The sequence below is a fragment of the Eurosta solidaginis genome, chromosome X (assembly GCF_040869045.1).
Source record: "Eurosta solidaginis isolate ZX-2024a chromosome X, ASM4086904v1, whole genome shotgun sequence".
Classification (NCBI taxonomy): domain Eukaryota; kingdom Metazoa; phylum Arthropoda; class Insecta; order Diptera; family Tephritidae; genus Eurosta; species Eurosta solidaginis.
In genome coordinates, this window is record NC_090324.1 from 5,312,934 (window position 1) to 5,335,830 (window position 22,897).

General features: G+C 34.9%; 1 protein-coding gene and 1 pseudogene across 1 annotated transcript in view; one reads left to right on the forward strand and one right to left on the reverse strand.

Moving 5' to 3' along the window:
* Positions 1-22,897, reverse strand: part of Ca-alpha1D (Ca[2+]-channel protein alpha[[1]] subunit D) — a 6,221,746-nt gene that overhangs the window by 4,485,559 nt on the left and 1,713,290 nt on the right. The window contains exons 8-11 of the mRNA XM_067758067.1: positions 4,278-4,430; positions 4,027-4,208; positions 3,449-3,968; positions 3,162-3,387 (exon numbers count right to left, since the gene is read on the reverse strand). Coding sequence (XP_067614168.1) covers positions 3,162-3,387; positions 3,449-3,968; positions 4,027-4,208; positions 4,278-4,430 — 1,081 coding nt within the window. The remainder of the gene's footprint in view (positions 1-3,161; positions 3,388-3,448; positions 3,969-4,026; positions 4,209-4,277; positions 4,431-22,897) is intronic.
* LOC137235592 (U6 spliceosomal RNA) lies at positions 14,092-14,192 on the forward strand (annotated as a pseudogene).

Consider the following 22,897-nt stretch of genomic DNA (forward strand, 5'->3'; position numbering starts at 1 on the left):
TTTTTGTAATCATAGACTGAATAAAGAAATATGAAATATGAAATATGAAATTTTGGTCGTAGTGCTTTTGTATAGCTATATTTTACTAAAATAATTTGTTAAAAATAAACGATTGTGAATATTTGCACTGCATTACCGGCACGGCAAGCTGTAAGTTTTAATTGATGACAGCTGATTTCTGTTGATATTTTACAAGAGAATTTTATATAAATATATACATACATACGTTAATAAAACATACGTATATACAACTTTCATAATTTTGATGGTGACATCGTAGCCGCATATAAGCAAATATGAACAGCTGATTTCTGATTTGTAACTTTGAAACCCGTTTAAGTTAAATACCTACATACATAGATACGTGGTAAGTTGTTATATTTGTATTTATCAATTAATTTTGCTCACAATTTATTACTATCCAGAGGTTACAACGCCTAGAAAGAGGATCTTAAATGCCTTAGCTGAGCGAAAAGACGGCAAAACGCTAAACGGAGTCAAAAAATTCAGCAAAGAAATATTTATACCGCGTTTAAGCCAGCGTGTGCGTAACCACCGACAAGAACAAAGTGAACAGGCAGGTTCAGCGTAGGAGTGATTTGCAACAGTCATACATTTTAAAGCTGAGCAGTGATGTGAACACTAGGAGGGCACAGGAAAAGCTTCCAAAAACGTATTGTTGCCCACGCCTCGGCATTTCAGTAGAACAACATAGCGTTGGGCGTATGGACCCACAATGTCTGTTCTGCACGGCGAAACTTTATACAGGGGAGTTTAGCGATAACAGTTCCTCAATTTGTTGTCACAAGGGGAAGGAGTTTGCCGCAAATTTCTATATGAGAAGAATTAAAAATCCTCATCGAACGCAATGATACCATCACAAGACATCATGAATGTTAATTTGCTATTTGGCGGAAAAATATTTGTATTTGGGGGTGATTTTAGACAAGTTCTTCCCGTTGTTAGACATGCGACCTGAACTTCAATTATTGAAAATTGCATAAAACGCTCACCGTTGTGGGCAAAAGTTAAAATTCGACGATTAATCCAAAATATGCGAGCAAATGAACATGAGTTTAAAAACTGGTTGCTCACACTAGGAAATGGTGACTTAGAAATTCAATCAAATATATACGAAGATACGATTAAAATACCTCGAAAATGCTACATTGATCATAATAACCTCACCGCTAAAGTCTTTGGAACAAATGAAATAAATTACAGAAACATATCTAATTTTCATTCAACAGCTATTTTATGTCCAAAAAATTTCGATTGCTCCACTTTTAATGAGTTTAGGGCACCAAGTTCTAGGGGGCACCAAATTCGAGAAACACTTTTGTACTAAAAATCCTTTTTGCAAAAAAAAAAAAGAAATTTTGTAGGAGGCCTACATTTAGTTTCATTAAAAAAAATTTAATTTTCACCTTAGTTATATTTTACAATAGAACTTGTCTGGTTTAGTATTTTGTTGACGATACCAATGTCGGTTGCGAGTGGCGAGCGTAGCTTTTCGAAACTGAAATTAATTAAAACGTACATGCGTTCGGCCATGACTCAAGAAAGGCTTGTCGGTTTAGCATTGCTATCAATAGAGCAGGAAATTGCGCAAAAATTAGATTTAAGTAAAATTATATCAACTTTCTCTGAGTTGAAGGCGCGGAAAATGAAGTTTTAGTAAACTCTAAGATAATTAGAAATACTTTTGTGTGTTATATTTTCGTTCTTTCGTTGAAAAAAAAAATATTTAATATGCAAAAGAAATATTTTTTTGTTTTATTGACACTAAGTTTGAATTTAATATTTCTGATCTCTAATTTTCTGATCTCCAATTTCTTTCTATAAATACGGGAGAGGGGGCCGAAAATAATAACTCGCCTAGGGCCCCAAATTCTCTTGAGACGGCCCTGAGTGTATCTAAGTTTCGATACAGTTGAGCAAGATGAAACTCATAATGTTCAGTGTTATCCAACTGAGTTTCTTAATTCCCTAGATCCTTCCGGATTGCCCCATATAAATCGTTCCCGAGATGGTCGGGCTCCCAAAGCCTTCAGGGAGTAACCTTATCGCTACAACAAGAACAACAACAACAACAACATTTGACAAATCATAAATCAAAAACCGTTAAACCTATCATAACAAAATTCGACACAGGGGTTGCCTTTACTATGAAAAATGAACGAAGCTATATCTTTACTAAAAAGAGCTTTATATCAATTATAATTCTCTTCCCATGTGGAATTATAGGATACAAATAGGAAAATATTTAAATTATTGAAAACGAGCGTCGCACCTCCCTTTTTTGACCAAGCAATTTTCTATGTTTCGGGAGCCATAACTCGAAGAACAATTAACGTATCACAATAAGATGCAGTGCACATATTTTCCTTACAGCGGAAATATTTCTACTAGAAATGGACGGGATTGGTTAAAGGCCACGCCCACCTTTATATATAAGGATGTTTAAAAGGGTCGTAGACTAGAATAATAAGCTATAGCGAAAAATAGTTTTTTGAAAGTTTTTGAGGACCTTTGTTGTATATAATTTGCTGTTGTTCTGCTGGCTCGAGGTCTTAATTAAACGCAATTGTTTTTATACCAATATATTTCGGTTACTCCACGGTAACTATCTTCAGTGTCAAACTAATTAAAATACATACAATCAATTAACAATTATGTTATGGTTTTGATAATTGATTGTATGTATTTATGTTATGGTTTTGATAATTGATTGTATGTATTTTAAAAAGTTTGACACTGGAGATGGTTACCGTGGAGTAACCGAAATATATTGGTATACAAAACAATTGCGTTTTATTAAGAACTCGAGCCAGCAGAAAAACAGCAGAAAAATAGTTTTGTATCAATGATATATCACTTACCAAGTTTTACTGTAAGAGGAAATCGGGATACCTACATTTTTTTTATGGGCGTTATCCCGCCTCTATTCCGATCAAGCATTGCACAACATTTCTAGAGACACAAAAAAAATTCCTTGTAACAAAATTCGAAAAATTTATTAATCTGAAATGACCTGCACAATTGAAACTCCCGCTGAGTATATAATGTTCAGTTACACCCGAACTTAGAAACCCTTACTTGTTATATATTAGTATTTAAAAATAATAAATATTACAACACCGCTTTTAAAATTATCTTACTTGGTGACTTTGAATACTCTAAGCAGTCGAACGCAACGTAGTACTGACACTCCTAGTGGTGGCATGATTTCTGTATTGGTTAGTATCGTTTCTGTTATACTTCCTATCACCACAAAGCAATCAAACCGATTGAACAACGAAACAAAGTAGCCTTGAAATCCCAAACTGTACATTTTAAGCATCATTTCGCAGGTAAACAGTCCAATGAAGAAAATGTTTGTATATTCTGAGAAATATTTACGTTTCAAAATAAAAGGTTTAAATAAAAAGTGTAAGCACTTTCATACCTTGAAATTTATCGAGCCAAGGTGGTTGTTGATAATGTTCAGTGGCCAGAACACCAGTATTTAAAAATACTAAAATTATGATTAGCCAATAAAAAGCTTGTGATTTTACAGCTTTACGACAATAACGTCTCATTCGTCGGTTAAGACGGTCTATATACTTTTTGTTTTTGCGGTACCAAGATTCAATCATTTGTCCTTCCTGGTCATCCTCCTCCATTTGATCCATTGAATTTATTTCATTGAGTTGCCTGTGTTTTCCATCGTGTATTAGGTTACCAGCCACATCAGGTTCTATATCTTCGGCTTGAGTAATCCAATCTAAGTAGCCGCGTACATCTTCCTCAATTTGTTGCTTCTCTCTCAGTTTTTGAAAGTCTCCACGATTCTTAGCTTTTGTTCGCTCTTTAGAAAATTCTCCAGAGAGTACACCAAGAATCAAGTTCATTACAAAAAATGCACCCAATATAACCATAGAAACAAAGTAAATCCATTGCCATGTACTACCCATTGCATCTTGAATCTAGTAGGAAGCCAATTGCAATTATTTCGAAACTGTGAATTTGTGAGATCGTACTTACGTTATATAACACATCTGTCCAACCTTCAAGTGTGATACACTGGAAGACAGTCAACATAGCCAAGCCAAAGTTATCGAAATTAGTTATCCCGTGATTGGGTCCGTCCCATTTTTCATAACATACATATCCTTCAGGGCAACGAAATCCATTTCCACAAGGATGCGCATCCTTCATGTAATCGCCTATGTTAATATTGGGAAAACAAAAGATATCGGGCTATACATCACAGTTTCTATGTTTGTTAAACCTACCAGTATCTGGTCGTAGACATGTTTTGTGTAGCTTTCCCGAAAATAGCTCCAACCCAATTATTGCATATATTATGATGACGAATATTACCAATAATGCTATATGTAAAAGTGGTATCATTGCCCGTAAAATAGAATTCAGAACAACTTGTAAACCTGCGATGATAAGAGATGTACGGATATTATTTTGTGCATTTGAAAATTTTACTATACATTGTATCAAGGGCAAAGCATTTCAGAGACTCACTTTAATTTAAAATGAATGCCTTTTAATATATTTTTAAGAACAAACATTTTTTGAGCCTAAATTTAAAACTTAAAGGTTAAAACACTCATGAAACTGAAAGTTCTGAGCTCAGCTTGGTCGCAATATTTACGGTTTCAAGTTGAAACCACATTGTAATACTTTTCATTAAAATTAAATGGTTTATTTAATTGAAAAAACTTGTTTCTGATATTTCTTATGTTGCTTTGCCCGGGGCCTGAACTCAGGATTTTGGGTGTGGTAGGCGAAGAAGGCTACCATCACACCACTGCGAACGCAAACTAGTCCCTCTATTTTTGAGAGATATTGATGAAATTTGGTGAGGGGGTTTATATTGGTGCACGATTAATCATTTGTCTGAACATCCCGGATCGGACCATACAACAGATTCGCCGAAAAAGAAGTGTTTGGTCATTTATTCCTCATTTTAACAGCTAAAAGATTAAAATTTTACAGAATGTTTTGTAGATTGTTGGCTGAAAAAATTTTCAAGATCGTGCATACATATATCTTAAAAATGAGTCGCTAAATGTGTTGCTAAGCGTAAAACTTCAGAGCGAAAGGACCGATTTCGCATTTATTTATTTAGGAATATTCCTTGAAGTAAGAGGTTACGGAGAGGAAAATAATAAAAATTGCCTAAAAATGTCTAGAAACAACACCTTTGCATACTCCTATACAAAAGATTACCAATAATTGCCAAAATGTAGTACAAAATAATAAAATGTTTGCCTACACGGCTATAAATTCAAAACATATGGATCGCTTGGAATATTTCTTCTTTGCAGTAAGACTTAAAAATACTTATCTTCGTTCTACTCTAAAAAAATTGTTGTTTTTTTCTAATATGAGCAAAACTATTTTAAAAAAAAGTAACATTTTTACCAAAAATGCAAGTCGTGTGTTCCTTCGCTGTGAACTGTGCGAGCAAGCTTGCTTTGAGTGGGAAATTATGCATCTTTTAACTTCGAGAATATATTATAACGAATTTAGTGAAACTCCGCTTATTTTACACCTTCTCCTAACGTTCGTATCACTAAATGGTTGAATAAGTAACTCCAATATTCAATAATGCAAAATGGTCTTTATTAGACTACTTTGAAAATACTTCACAATAACACTTATACTTCGCAACTAATAGCGTCACTCCCTACTCAGCTTTCGCTCCTTTTATACTCTCTGCTGTCTCGTTCGCATGCTTCTAATCGTTTTTTCTGCTAGAATTTTCTACTTGGTTACCAGTTATACGCGTCGCATGTGTTTCTGTAGTTTATAGCCTCTCGCATAGCCATATGCGCGTGTATATGTGAGTAATGATGATTGCATACTTTTGTGAGTATCTCAGATATATGCATGTGTTTGTGCGTATCTCTCCGCTGCTTGTATGTACATATGTGTAGACATAATGATTAATTTGTTTACGTACATACAAGTGTGGCTTGCTTTAATGTTTTTTCTGTTGCGTAATTATTTACTTAGAAAACCCTTAGAGATGATAATATTCGTTACACAGCCCTCCACCTATGTCTGGTCGTCCCGATCAGAAAAATTTTCCGATCTACACGCTGCCAGCCTTTCCAAATGAACCACTTTCATTTTAATTCGTGGTTTGCCAATGGTTTGTATGCGGTAAACTAAATCATTGATCCGTTTTACAAGGGGCCCTAGATTTAGAGGTACTATGACATTTTTTTTTAATTCAGGAGGGTCTTTAGTTGTTCCATGTGCAATTTTTAAGCCGAATTTCAAAATATCTGCATTTCCTTTTAATATTATAGTAAAGTGTGAAAAATAAAAATCTATATATATAAAAAGAAAGGCTAAAATGTGTGTTAGTTGGTCGCCGGTGTTTGAAGCGACACACAAGTTGCGTAAGCCTCACGCGGTGGTTACTACATATGTTTGGTTGCGATCGACGTACAGGGTCTCGAGATATAGGCCTAAACGTGGACCCGAGTACCCCTAGAATGTGTTCATAGAATATGGATATCAAATGAAAGCTGTTGATGAGTGCTTTAGTAGAGAGTAATTTTCATACCCATGGGTGACTAGGGTTTCGAGATATAGGCCAAAACGTGGGCCATTGAATGCCTAGACAGTGTTTATACAATATGGATATCAAATGAAAGCTGTTGATGAGTGCTTTAGTACAGAGTAATATATTATCCACAGACGGACTGGTGTAGTGTAAACAGCCAACAATTTAAATGCCAAATAAGTAAATCAGTTAATATGCTACCCTGTAACAAAAAGAGTTTAAATTTTCATCAATACAAAAAAGGCATCTGCTAATTGTTGCTGACATAGCCATTCACACGATTTAATACAGGTGTGTGTACAACGCATGACCAAACCAAATTTGCATTCGGGAAAATTTGCAGACATTGCATTTTCCACAAAAGTCACAGCTCTACACAGATGTGTAGGTACATATTTTGTGTCGAGTTATGTGTAGGTATGTAAGTATATATGCTTAAAGTAAATATGTATGTAAGAATATGTTTAGAATAATTTACTATTAATAAGCTGACAATATTTGAATAAAGAGGCATTCAAGCATTCGCTCATTGATGTTGACACCTCACCAAACCGATTATTCTTTTTAATCTTTTATATGGCGATCCTGCCTTGATTCAATTTTTATCGAGGGACAAACACAAATTTCGCTTTTTGTTTTTGATGAATTAAATTTGGGCACCAACGATAAAGATCACATGAAAATTGCGGCAGTTGAAAAACTTCGACAGAACATATACTAAAATTGGAACGATACTGTTGAAGTAATTATCTAAAATGTCAAGTAAGCTTAATATTTCTATATCGCAACAAGCCGGCAATGCTGCATCAATGTTCTGTATTCCTTTTTGAGTTTTTATGAGTTCTGTTGTAATCGTCGAGTCGTGAAGTAGCATTCGCAAAGCATACACTGAATTTTTATTAAATAAAGCTGAACATCGACCACGTCGCGTTTTAACTTAAATCGTATTCGTAAGTATACCCAATAAATGGTTATGGGCTCAAGACTGCGCGATTGGTGTTTACTGCTAAAAAGAAGCCACTAGAAAACGTGTGCAGAAAATCAGTGTGGGCAAAATATTGTAAAATCGAAATTTGCATAAACTCATATTTAAAATGAATGTTTCTCATCAAATAGAGAAGCTTGGTGAAGAAAATTACGACGTGTGGTGTATGACCATGCGCAGTGCTTTAATTACGGCTGATTTGTGGAAAGTGGTGAGCGAAGACAAGCCTGAGGGTGCAACTGACGAACAATCAGCAAAATGGTATATCACAGACACAAAGGCGTTAGCTTGCATAATTTTAAATGTAAAATCAACACAAATAATGCATATAAAATCATGTGCTACTGCAGCAGACGCATGGAAAAAATTGCGTGAAATGCATTTGCCAACAGGACCAGTAAGAACATTAAACTTTACCAAAAACTTATTCGTTTAAGAATGCAATCTGGTGATTACGTACCACAGTATATTAAAGTGTTTGAAGAAACTTTGGACATGTGGGCTGAATTAGTCATCAAAATGAATGATGAACTAAAAGTCTACCAAATTCTTGGGAAAATTTTGTGGTCGCTATTGAGACACGCGACAACTTGCCATCATTTCAAACAGTGAAATTGAAGTTTCTAGAAGAAGGTTCGCGCAATGCAGAAATAAGAGAACGCGAAAATGCAGCAGCATCAGTATATATACACAGACAAGCGCAAACGGGTGCGCAACAAAGCAGTCATCAAAGTGTCAAAGGCAATCGCGAGAATCAAAACGAAACAAACGAGCAAAAACAATTAAAAGGCAAGTGTTTTTATTGTGAAAAAACAGGTCTTCGCGCGTATGAATGTCGCAAAAAGGCAAACGCACAGAAAGAACAGCAACGTAAGAAAGAAGAACAAGCGCATTGTGTTTTAAATATGTGTTACGTTCAACAAAGTAAAAATACGTGATGTATTTACAGTGGTGCAACAACACATATGTTCTGCAACAAAGACATAGCAGCTGACAAATACATAGAGTCTTTAGGTATTGGCACAGTCATAATAAAAGTAAACAATGCAGATATTGAAATGTGTGCAAATAAAAACAAAAAATGGCAATGTGGTGTTACGCGCAATGCAAGAAGGAAACTTGTATTTGTATACGGATAATTCCACACAAAGTGCGGTTAATATGGTCATCGATTCGAATGCAAAATTGTGACATGAAAGATACGGATACTTAAATTTTCAAAGTTTACAGTTGCTTAGTGAGAAAAAGCTAGTCGAAGGTATGCACATTAAAAATACACAAGCGAACATGAACTGTGACACGTGCAATCAAGCAAAAATTTGTGCTTTACCATTTCCAAATAAAGCTAAGCGTATGACAAAAAACGTACTTGAACTAGTACACAGTGATGTTTGTGGGCCAATGAATGTTAATTCGATAGGTTGAAATCGTTATTTAGTTACGTTCATTGATGATTTTTCAAGAAAAATATATATTTATTTCATGTGTGCCAAAAATTAAGTTTTCGATAAATTTCAACTATTGAAAAGTTACGTTAACGGGCAAGAAAATAAAATGTCTACGTACCAACAATGATACTGAATATGTAAACAATGATTTTAAAATTTTTTTAAACAATTCTGGAATTAAGAGACGAAATACTGGTCCGTATACACCCCAGCAAAATGGTGTTGCTGAACGCGCCAATCGCACTATAGTCATCATCATCATCATCATCCTCCTCAACTCCTATTGGAGCATAGGGCCTCGACCACCGACTTAAATCTTATTCTGTTACGTGCAGTTCTTGTAATGTCATTCCACGTATATCCTGCGTCTTCGAGTTCTTTATCCACAGCTCTGCACCATCGCAATGCTTGTCTGGCTATATTTACTGGAGATCTTCTGAGAGTGTGACCAATCCACGACCATTTACTCTTGGTTATTTCTGTGGTAGCCTTAGGTTGATTTGTTCTAGACCATAAGTCGTCATTTGAAATTCTTTCCGGCCATCGAATTTTCAGGATTCGGCGCAGACATTTATTAATAAAAACTTGTAGACGTTTCTGAATTGAAGTTGAGCTTTTCCACGTCTCGCAAGCATAAAACAGTACTGATTTAACATTCGAATTAAACAGTCGAAGCTTCGTTTTTAAAGATATTTGGCTGGACCTCCACACGTTTGCCAGTTGCCCAAAAACCATTCTTGCTTTGTTTATGCGAGACTGAACGTCCTCATCTGCACCGCTCTTATTTGAGACAATACTACCAAGATAAACAACGGACTCTACACCTTCGATTTCATTTTCGTCAACCGTAAGCGTCAATGGCCTTGATGAAATACTATAGCCGCATCTTATGACTTTGGTTTTCGCTGTATTGATGCTTAGTCCGGCCTCCTTTGCATGTGTGTTGACAGCTTCTAAATTGTGTTGAAGGTCAGTACTTCTGTGGCTTAGCAGACAGACATCGTCTGTATATTCTAAATCCCCTAGCTGAGTGAAAGGCGTCCACTGTACACCGTGTCCACCATTTTCTGCGTTCCTCATAATCTCGTCTAATGCTAAGATAAACAAGAGCGGCGAGAGTATGCATCCCTGTCGCACCCCGCTTTTAATTTCGAAGGGTTCTGAGAGGCGCCCATCGTGACTGACCCGGCACTTAAATTCGGCATACATTGCCTTTATAATGTTGATTATTTTATTGGGCATCCCTCGTTTTCGTAGTATTTCCCAAATATATTTCCTGTCGAGACTATCAAAAGCCTTTTTAAAGTCGATAAAAAGTAAATAAGCTGATGTTCTGTATTCACAGCATTGTTCAACAATGATTCGGACGGTATTTATTAGATCAACACAGGATCGGTTTTGTCTAATTTTCCGCCGCTGTTCAATAAGTGTCCACGTATTATTTGTTAGCCATACTTTCTTTGCTTTGTTTTTGTGTCCAAGGATACTGCTACCAAGTTCTTGGTAGATATTATTAACGGATTCTAGCCTGTCACCTGTACTACCACTCATGTTTACATGTTCAACACGTTCGCGTACTGCGGCATTAAAGGCATTTTGATATTCTTCATGCTTTAGTTTCTCAATATCAATTTTCTTGCTAATTTTTTGAAGGTTTTTCTGTACTGCGGCTACCTTAAATCTGAAACTACCAGCTACAAGGTAGTGATCGCTACCAATATCTGCTCCTCTTTTAACGCGCACATCTAGCAAGGATGACCTCCATCTGCTGTTTATTAGTACGTGATCAATTTGGTTATTAGTGCGTTGATCCGGAGACGTCCATATTGTTTTGTGGACTAATTTATGTGGGAATAAGATTCCACCGATCACCAGACCGTTTTCACAACAAAATTCTATAAGCCTACTACCATTGTCATTCCGGGTACCAGGGCTGTGTTTACCCATGTATATATCTAGACCATCAGTGTCAGATCCAACTTTAGCATTAAATTCGCCCAGAATAACACATATGTCCCCTTGATTAACGTGTGAATTTACGCAGCTGTTGAGCGTATCGAAAAATTCGTTTTTGATTTCGTCATTTTGGCTTTCTGTTGGTCCATAAACATTGATGATGACTAGTTTCCTTGCTCTAGTGCGGAGTTTAAGTATAATAATTCTGTGGCTTATCGGCACCCAATCAATAATACTTTTCGCTATTGTACTTGTTATTAAAAAACCTACGCCGCTGGTGTGACTCTCTCCTTCATTTCGGCCCGAGTATAGGAACGTTGTTCCTTGGTCATTTATTCGGCCATATCCTGTCCATCTGCACTCTTGTATGGCTAATATGTCTATTTTGTATCGGTGCATTTCCCTCCGTAGCTGTTCAAGCTTACCACTCTCCTAGAGAGTTCGTACATTCCATGTACATATTTGTGTTTTATGCTTCATGCCGATTCTGTGATGTTTGTTACTTTCAGGAATATGACCTTGGTCGGTCGTTTCAGTTTCATTCATCCTAATATTAAAGCGTGAATTTGGCACCTCCACATCCGATGTGCCAGCTGCCGAAGCAGAGGGATTGTGTCGCAAATGCTGGTTACCCCGTGGAGAATAGTTTCCGTTATCGTTTTGATCCATGCTAGAATATTATTTCAATTTCAATCAGCGAGTGATGAGTTCACAGATTGCTCGAAGCAGGCCGCTCCTTACATGGAGAACAGACGCCCACCTGCCGGCTACTCGGCTCCCAAAGAGGCGACAGGATTTTTTTTTTTGTACTTTGGTTTATTAACGAAGTGTCCTTCTTCGGCCTGTGTGGTCCGCGGGAGATATTTGTTTTCTCTCCTACCACCCATATCTGGGAGGCATTCCCCTATCCGCCACCTGGGGACGCGCCCTCTAGGGATTTCAGGCTCCCCCGCACTATAGTGGAAATGGCAAAAAGCTTGCTAAATCATGGCAAATTCGAAGAGTTTTTGTGGGCTGGGGCTGTACAAACGGCCGTATATTTGCGTAACAGGTGGCCCACAAATGCATTGAATGGGAGCACACCCTTCCAAATGTGGAAAAATCGTAAAGCATCGGTAAAGCATTTGCGTATTTTCGGTTCGCGCGCATTTGCTTTAGAAAAAAACCAACGGGCAAGTTCAGGGCAAACGGAAAAGAATACATTTTCGTCGGCTACTCTACAACAGCAAAAGCTTATCGCCTGTACGATCGAGGAAAACGTTCAGTTATAGAACGTAGGGATGTCAAGTTTGCAGAAGGTGAGTTTGATGCAGTACTTGGAGCTTAGTTGATTTACCTGCTGGTGCAAAGGTAATAGGTAATGGGTTTTTAGAATCAAAAGAAACAAAGATGGTGAAATCGAAATGTTTAAGTCCAGGTTGGTTACGAAAGGATGTGCACAACAGTTGAGCGTTAACTACAGGGAAACGTTCTCTCCCGTTATACGCTATGAAACTCTTCGTATGTTGTTCGCAATAGCTGCAGAAAAACAGTTGTATATGCACCAAGTTGATATATCAAATGCATGTTTGAACAGTAACCTAGATGAGGATGTCTACATGAAGCAGCCACCAAATTTTCTGAGCACTACACATCCAAACAAGGTTCTTAAGCTTAAAAAAGCTATATATGGGCTTAAGCAATCTGGACGTGTATGGAATAATACGCTAGATGAAGTTCTGCAAAGCATGGGCTTCAAAACGTAGCAAGTAGGAGGCGTGCTTATACTTTAAGCAACATCAACAGCAAAGCAGTTACATCGCAGTTTACGTCGACGATTTATTAATCATATCGTCGAGCGAGAGGGAGATTCATACGATTAAAAAACAAATATCATTGAAATTCGAAATGCATGATGGCGGTTCACTCTCATTCTTTCTTGGTCTTGAAATTCAACTAAATGTTAAACAAGGTTCTGTATCAGTATGTCAAAAAACTTATATCAGAAATCTTTTAGATTCATATGGTATGAAAAATTGCAAAGCAGTTGCCACACGAATTGACCCAGGTTTTCACGTCGGTTTTAAAGATGACAAATGCGTCAAAGTAAATGTAACGCACTATCAGTCATTAATAGGTTCCTTAATATACCTAGCAATTTTAAGTCGTCCTAACATTTTGCATGCAGTTAGCAAATTGTCGCAACGCAACACAAATCCACACGCTGAGCATGAGACTGCAGCAAAACACATTCTTCGATATCTTTCCGGCACTATAAATCTGAGCTTAGTATATCGTAAAACCGGGAAGCCAGTACAAGGCTTCGCAGACGCTGATTGGGAAAATGATAAATTAGACAGAAAATCCTACTCCGGCTATGTTTTCTTTTTGGGAGGCAGCGCATTTTCTTGGTCTTCAGCTAAACAAAGTATTGTAGCATTGAGCAGCACCGAGGCAGAGTACGTGGCGCTCACAGCAGCCACAAAAGAAGCGGTGTATCTACGCAAATTGCTATTCGAAATTGGATGGTGAGCAGAAGAAGCTATGGTCATATGTGGCGACAACATGAGTGCACAGTAGACTGGCTCGAAAAAAAGTTACTAATGTCCGCCCCTAAATTTGAAGATTAGGCTGAGAGGGTTTCGGAAAAATTTTTTTTTATTTTTTTTGATCCTTCGCAATACAGCCAAAAAGGTTTTTTCGTTGTAACTTGGTTATTTGACGTCCGATTTTTAAAATTGATATGCCTTTATTTTGGCCTTGGGAAGCTTCACATTTCCGTTTAATGTCCTTTTAAGCTATGAAGTCGTTTTCACATGATTAGGTCAGCTAACAAATTTGCAAAAAATTTGGGTAAACAAAAGCATTGCGGCTTCGTAAAATTACTTGGTTTAAATTAAATTGCAATTTAAAATTTTCAAATTGAAATATTAGCTTAAGAAGAAGTGTTGAAGTAATTATCTAAAATGTCAAGTAAGCTTAATATTTCTATATCGCAACAAGCTGGCAATGCTGTATCAATGTTCTGTATTCCTTTTTGAGTTTTTATGAAATCTGTTGTAATCGTCGAGTCGTGAAGTTGCATTCGCAAAGTATACACTGAATTTTTATTAAATAAAGCTGAGCATCGACCACGTCGCGTTTTTACTTAAGTCGTATTCGTAAGTATACCCAACAGATACAGAGAAGATTAGCATGGCCCCTGCGCAATGATGGAACGCAAAATCGTGAAGCGTTCCACATTTTTAATGTCCAATGATGATAAGATGATATAAACAACAGAACTGGCAGCATAATAAATATAAGTATAATTAGCTTAATTATGAAGTCGGTTTGATAATTTAGACATTATTTTTAAGCAGGAAAATATTCGGGCAACCTAACGGCTGCCTATTGACAAGCAACAATTTTATATTTCTGCTGTAAAATAAATATAATTTCTTTTACCCCTCTAAATTATGTTCCCAGAAGAGAACATACAAAATCAAAATCAAGTGCTTAACAAAACAAAATGAAAAAAAAAAAGAAAATAGTAAAGGAATTAATTTTAATAAACAAACTGTATTTAACTATTCATCATGAAAAAAAAAAATTTCAGAAATGTTTGTAAGAAAAATTAGAAATGTCAAAAATGTTAAACTAAACAAATTTTTTCTTAAGAACAAACATTTTTAGAATGCTTAATATAATAAACATAAGAAAACAAAGAAATAAGCATAGATTAGAATTTTTCCACCCCCCCAAAGAAACAGGAATAAATTTTTATTTTCCCTTTAATTTTCTCCTTCAATCACATCATCTTTTAAAATGACTTCATGGACTAAAACTAACCCCATAGCTGGTTACGAGGTAGGAAAAAGAAACTCTGAAACATCAGAGAATAGAATATTAAAATATGAACCACCAGCTGAACAAGAGCCAAAAATTAACCCAAACGTTTCAGATGTTTGGCTAGCAGTTTTAACCTACGTCATCGTGCTATTGATATAAATTCAAATTGAGCTCCCCAAACCATCTAAACTCAACGCAATTTCGATAAGAACAGTAAACAATTACAAATGAATAACTGCAAAATGCCTCACTCAATAGAAGAATTTATTAAGACAGCTTCATTAGCACCGTCTAAGTTCAAGAATTTGCTAATTCACAGTAGTAGTTTCCATATAAGTTAATCAAAATAACATCTATGAAGGCTGTCAAGGTAGAAGATTTATACCACAAACTTTTCGCAACATATTGCTTGACTAAAAACCTTACGTAAGTGGAAATATGTAAAATACCTAAAGTTACCACAAGATCGGAAAATTAACAACCAGCCAGAATGAAGAAAATAAAAAGTCACAAAGAGAACCTTATTATAAATAAAGCGCTTAATAAATAAATTTGCAATTAGACATGTCACGCTCGTTTTCATCCAAAAGGATAGAAAAATTGTAGCGTATTACAAGAAACCAGATTGTTGAGGAAGTTATTGACTTAGGACAATATTCAACCAGGCTTAAAAATGCCGGCAACCTAGGACTTGTAAGAGAAAAAGACAGTTGCCCCTCAGAAGACAAATTGGTCAAGAATTATGAATACTCGAGTAGGCATATTTAAAAATATAAAATAGGTACCCAAGTTCTCAAAGATCTAATATTTGCAGAAGTTACGCATGTGGCAAATATCGACAAAAATTAAAGAAATTCTTCATAAATATCATGACGATCCCATCTGGGAAGGCCTCCCAGAAAATCGCATGACACATAAGATCTAATAAAAATATTGCTGGAAATTATGAAAAATGGTATAAGAAAAGATATGAAAAATGTTTGCATCCACTGTACCCATTGGTTTAACCACTTATCACTATATAACTACTTCTCGCTCTAGCAGCAAATGAATCTAGCCAATCTACTGTATATCATACGCTCAAAGGCCCCGCTTTTAGATCAATGTCGATTTTCAACCAATGATGACTGTAACCATTACTTTATTCTATACGTTTCAATTTTAATTTAAAATGGACTACCAATACAAAAAACTTTGTTTAACCGTGTTCATCTAGGAAAACCTCGCCTTTTATACAGGCCATAAATTTAGATAATAGGATTTTTGGATCTAGATAAATAGATAGAAGATATAAAGGGCCCTGTAGAATAGGAAAAGTAATTTTATTATTGACCTGCGGAATAGAAAGTATCAATAGGAAAAATAATTTTTTTAATAACCCTGTAGAATAAAAAATATCAGTAGGAAAAATTATTTTGTTAATAACCTATATGGTAGAAAAATCGATAAAAATAATAATTTTACTCTAATGCCTTATAAAGTAGAAAATATCGATAATAAAAATAATGACACTTTAATCCCATCTAGAATAGGAATAACCTTATTTCAAAAATTTCCCAGTAACATAGAATATAGCAATGTCATAAATAATAAGAACATAATAATACACACAAATAGACTTAAATTAATAAAATAAGTAAATTTTCAACCTACAAACATAAAATACAAAATATAAAATTAATTTATACTTAACTAAATAAAAATAGAATGCTCATGCATTCTCCAAATGCATAAGCATTCTGAAAAAAAGGGAGATGTAGTGTAAACAGCCAACAATTTCAATGCCAAATATGTAAATCAGTTAATATGCTACCCTGTAACAAGAAGAGTCTAAATTTTCGTCAACACAAAAAAGGCATCTGCTAATTATTGCTGACATAGCAATTCACACGATTTAATACAGGTGTGTGTACAACGCACGACCAAACCAAATTTGCATTCCAGCAAACTTGCGGGCATTGCATTCCCACAGAAGTCACAGCTCAACACAGATGTGTAGGTACATATTTTGTGTCGAGTTGTATGTAGGTATGTAAGTATGTATGCTTAAAGTAAATATGTATGTAAGAATTTTAATTAAAGTTTATTTGTATTGTGAAAGATTAATGAAATAATTTGAAAAATTTTTATTTTATAAGAAAAATTTATTTTTTGTACCTTGTGTATCAGGCTTTTTTAAATAATTAATAGTAAAAAATATTAATCTCGATTTTATAAGAGTTAATAATTTATTAAATTTAATGTATTAAAATTATTAATGAAATGTTATTCGTTTATAAATATATCTAGTTTTTTTAGAAATAAATTTAATTTAGTAATTTTTTATTTATTTATTTATTTTGTTAATAAATAAATTTAAGAATTATAATATTTTAAGGGATAATCTTTAAAATAAATGATTATAAATGAAAGAAATTAATTATAAAAATATATGCTTAGAATAAGCAATTATTATTAATTTTGTTAAAAATTATTTTATTTAAATATTATTTATTTATATTTAAATTTTTTATAAAAAAATTTTTTGTTATTTTATTTGAAAAGAAATAAGGATTAAATTAGTATATATATATATATATAAGTAATTTTTAATGGAAAGTTTATATAAAGAACTCGGCAAATATATTACTCGCCTGTTTAACAAAAACATATCTTTTTGAGTTAATGTTAAAGTCTAACCTGCCCAATGAAATTTTTTAATGGTCGCAGTAATTTAACTGTGCAAAGGTAGCATAATCATTAGTCTTTTAATTGAAGGCTTGTATGAATGGTTGGATGAAGTATAATCTGTTTCATATAAATTTATTATAGAATTTTATATTTTAGTAAAAAAGCTAAAATTTTGTTAAAAGACGAGAAGACCCTATAAATCTATATAATTTTGTAAATTTAAATTTTTTGGATTTATTATATTTTAATTTTTAAGATTATTTTATTGGGGTGATATTAAAATTTAATTAACTTTTAATTAATTTTCATCATTTATTTATGATTTATTGATCTATTATCAATGGTTAAAAGAACAAGTTACTTTAGGGATAATCGCGTAATTTTTTTGGAGAGTTCTTATTGATAGAAAGGTTGCGACCTCGATGTTGGATTAAGATATAATTTTAGGTGTAGTTGCTTAAATGATAAGTCTGTTCGACTTTTAAATTCTTACATGATCTGAGTTCAAACCGGCATTGAAAAGGCCTGCAGCTGAGATCTTGCAAACCATTCCAGAGGGCGAACGGAACTGTTATGAAGCATTTATCGGCGCTCTAGAGAGACGATACGGAACCGAGCATAGGATACAGATATATCAAATGGAGTTACTGAACCACTTCCAGAGGGCTGGGGAAACATTGCAAGAGTTTGCGTCGGATGTTGAAAGGCTGGCACATTTAGCGAATGCGGACGCACTCGTGGAATACACCGAAAAGTTAAAAATTAAGAGCTTTATTAATGGAATACGGAATGTCGAAACGAAGCGAGCGACATACTCAAACCCAAAACCTAAATTCGCAGAAACGGTATCATATGCTCTGATTCAGGAAACAGGGTCGCTTCCGTGTAAGCCAGTTTTCAAATCACGCAGTGTGGAAGTAGAAAGGCCAGAGTGGGTAGACGCAATTTTGGAAGCGTTAAAAGGAACGCAGCAGAAGAATAATGGTGCAGTCAAATCTTTTAAGTGTGGAAAGCCAGGGCACATTGCAAGTCAATGCAGCACCGGTCCCAGCTATTGAATGTCCTGCGATATCTATCTCCCAAATTGGAAGAAACTCGAGCAGTCTTACCGTCAAAGGAAATGTGGATGGCAAGGAGCGTGTACTGACTGTAGATACGGGCGCATCCCATTCCTTAATCTGATCTGATTTAGCCAACAGGAGAGGAAAGCCATTTCCTGAAGCAAGATTGCGTACGGTCATTGGCGAGTATAACCAAGTTCAAGGAGAAGTGGTATGTGAGGTCTTAATTGGAAAGGTCACGATTCTACACAGAGAGAGATTGTTGATGAAGTCATATTGGGGGTGGACTTCTTAGTTGACCATGTCATCAGGATCGATGCGCAGAGGATTATGCGCTATATGAACCAGGATATACCACTTAACTTCAGTTTGGAGAAAGGGTTCAGCATTAAACGAGTGCTGGTGGAGGAGATTCAACAGAGACCACAAAAGTCAAAGAATGTAAATCGGGCAAAAGTTGATGGAATGAATGGGCCAAACAAATCAAAACCCAAGGTACCCGCGAGAAAAACGCTGGCATTGACAAACCATAATGGATGCACTAAGACAAAGGAGAGAATTTCCCAGAAAGAATGTAAGGGTGGTTTCAAGCCAGTGCGCACTACTGTTGTGAAACGTCAAGACGATACTGATGATGCAAAGTCAATCCGTCAAGATCAAGCTCTGCGAAGTAGTTCATTAGCCAAACAACAGAGTGCGAGGGAGCTGCCCAGGATAATGAATAGTAGGATGAAACACAGATACGAGAAGAACTATAATTCGGAAGGTTTCTTGGAGGGAGAATTGGTACTGCTATACAACCCTCACCTGCGAAAAGGTGTTCCATCCAAATTTTTGTGCAGTTGGGAAGACCAGTTTAGAGTTGTGAAGAGGATCAGTGATATCATCTACCACATACAAAGAATTGGGAAACCACGAAATAGAAGGGTGGTTCATTTGGAGAGGCTAGCAGCGTTTAGATCGAGAGATTTGTTTGATCGGGACGATCAGACTTAGGTGCAGGGCAGTGTGACGAATGTTAGCAACACTAAGGGATACTATCATAAGCCGACACTGAGCAGTGACTTGTATGCACATAAACAAATCAATCATTATGTCTACACATATGTCCAAACAAGCAGCGGAGAGACACGCACAAACACATGCATATATCTGAGATACTCCCAAAAGTAGGCAATCATCAATCATCGGTGGAAGTATCACTCACATATACACGCGCATGTGGCTATGCGAGAAGCTATAATCGTGCATCTGTAGTTATAGCTGGTGAGTTTATAGCTGGTAAACAAGTAGTAAATTCTAGAAACGCCTATAAATATGCAAACGAGGAAACCGAAGATTATAAAAGCAGCACCAGCTGAGGCATGGCAATAAGTTTGATTTAAGCACGCTATTGGTTGCGAAGTATAAGTGTTGTTGTGAAGTACTTTAATAAGGACCATTTAGCATTATTGAATATTGCAGTTATTTATTCAGCAGTTTAGCGATACGAACGTTGGGTGTGAAATAAGCGGAGTTTCCCTAAATTCGTTACAATATTATGGGGTATTCCATCCCATTTCGACCAATTTTGAACCCGACCCCTTTAGAATTGGCTGAAAGTTTTTCTTCTTTTTCTAGCTTACGAAATACGTTTTTCTGAATTTTTTCAAATTTTTTCATCCAACTCAAAAAAAAGTTATGAATTTTAAAAAAAACACCGTTTTTGTTTTCAAAATGCTATAACTTTTTCAAAAATTTACCGTTTGGGATTTTTTTTTCAATTTGTTTTTAAATGTACTTTTCGGAAAAAATACAAAAAAATTTTTTTAGTTTTTTTTTAATTTTTCATTTTTTCGAGATTTTTCGAATTTCGCCATTTTTTTTTCTCATAAAAAACTTCAATCAATTCTGCAATCATCCCCACTAATATCGGAGTTGGCCGATTTTTTTGTATATTTTTTTTTATTTAATAGAAAAAAAATTTTCAAAAATAAAAATTTTTTTTATCAATTTTATTTATATAACAAAAAAATGTAAGAAAATGATTTTTAAGTATTCTTTCCTTTATATATTATGGTAATATACGATTAAAATGACTCGCTTTAAAATGACTCGTTATTTTAATCGTAGATTACCATAATATATAAAGAAAATAATACTTAAAAATCATTTTCTTACATTTTTTTGTTATATAAATAAAATTGATAAAAAAAATTTTTATTTTTGAAATTTTTTTTTTTTCAATTAAATAAAAAACAATATAAAAAAAATCGGCCAACTCCGGGATTAGTGGGGATGATTGCAGAATTGATTGAAGTTTTTTATGAGAAAAAAAATGGCGAAATTCGAAAAATCTCGAAAAACTGAAAAATTAAAAAAAAACTTTAAAAATTTTTTTGTATTTCTTCCGAAAAGTTAAATGTACTACAAACAAATTAAAAAAAAAAAGATCCCGAACGGTCAGTTTTTGAAAAAGTTATAGCATTTTGAAAACGGTGTTTTTTTTTAATTCATAACTTTTTTTGAGTTAGATGAAAAAATTCTGAAAAACGTCTTTCGTAAGCTAGAAAAAGAAGAAAAACTTTCAGCCAATTCTAAAGGGGTCGGGTTCAAAATTGGTCGAAATGGGATGGAATACGCCATATGTATGTAAAAACATAGTTTTAAATTAATAAGTTTGTACTTCATGTTTTAAATTAAGGTATATACGTATAAAATTCATATTATGTATAAAATTCAAAGATATTCTCTTGTTTCATCTCCCATCACTCCTTCTTCTTGCTTGGGGAATGTTCCCATATTGCGGTTGCCGAGTTGTCACACTTCGGGCCAGGCCGAAGTTTACCTATCCTCCGCTTGTCTGTGGATTAGGCTCAGAGGGGTGCCAAGGGCGGGTCTCGCTTTGGTCTCTTGATCGGTCCTTATCTTCAAAAAATTGTTTTATTTCACTTACGTGTGCGGTTCTTCTTCTGCCGTTGTGAGTTTTTCTAATTGGACGATTACTGGTGATATGCAGTCCGTGACTCGATACGGCCCACTGAATCTTGGTGCCAGCTTCGCAGCGTAGTTATCTATTGCTTTGGACAAATTGTGCTCCTTCACCAAATCTTTATCTCCAATCGCTGGATGCCATCTTCTCCTGCGTAGATTATAGTGCCGCGCCTGTTCCGTAGATGCGCGCTGTTGATTCCTTTGTACCATCTTGAATATCTCCTTCATTTTTTCAGCTCCCTCATTAGGTGTTGTTACGCCCTGTTCACCTGTTCCAAACGTTTTTTCATCGTAGAGTGTATACTAGGGTTCGGCTTATTTGTATGGAGGAAAAAAAAAGTTCCGTAAATGATAGTCTTAGGGGTTAAAAATGTTCGTTTTACTTTGATATACAAATATGTGAAGTTTTAAGTAAATCCATAAAAGTTTAGAGGTGGCGACAAGAGCTTAAAGTTATATACATATATATATGCATTCTTAGCAAAGACAAATTTTTTTCGTGCTCAAAAAAATATGTATCTTATTAGGGTTCGGCTTATTTGTATGGAGGAAAAAAAGTTGCGTAAATGATAGTCTTAGGGGCTAAAAATGTTCGTTTTACTGTGATATACAAATATGTGAAGTTTTAAGTAAATCCATAAAAGTTTAGAGGTGGCGACAAGAGCTTAAAGTTATATACATATATATATGCATTCTTAGCAAAGACAAATTTTTTTCGTGCTCAAAAAAATATGTATTTTATGAATAGTTCTTTTTGTTTAGAATATTTAAATATAAAACTAAATTTAAAATATAGATCAGTTCGATATTAGTTTCATAATTAATTATTTTTATTTTGATATTAAATGCATGGCAGCATTCCAATGAAGATAATACGAGAGGAGTTAAGAAATGCTTTCGCCCCCTTTGTGCTGCTTGTAATTTTTTTTCAGGATCAGGAATGTGCATCGAAGAATCACTAACAGTACCCACAGATGGTGCGTCGGACTCTGGAGGAGAGAATAATTAATACATAATAAATAATACATGACACACGTAACACCTAATTTTACCTTCATCATTGTAAACTTAAGCACTTTCATGTTAATAAACTTAAGCACTTTCATGTTCTTATCAAACGTGTATTCTAGGTTAAGTATTAAAGTTGTTATAACAACTTCAATTTTATATTATTTATTTTGTTTTAAAACTTGCTGATGTACTTAAAGAGACTTTGTCTTACAGATAAAACCACTATGTCAAATAAATAAATAAATAAAATACCTGGGTAGCAACGCGCTCAATCTCCCTTTGTTTGTCAAGAAATGCCTTGTCCTCTTCAATTGTCATCATGGTCATAGCATTTGCATGGACGATATCAAACGGACCGTTTAAATTTGCTACAAAAGCGGCCTCTTGTTCTCTGAAAATCGCTTTG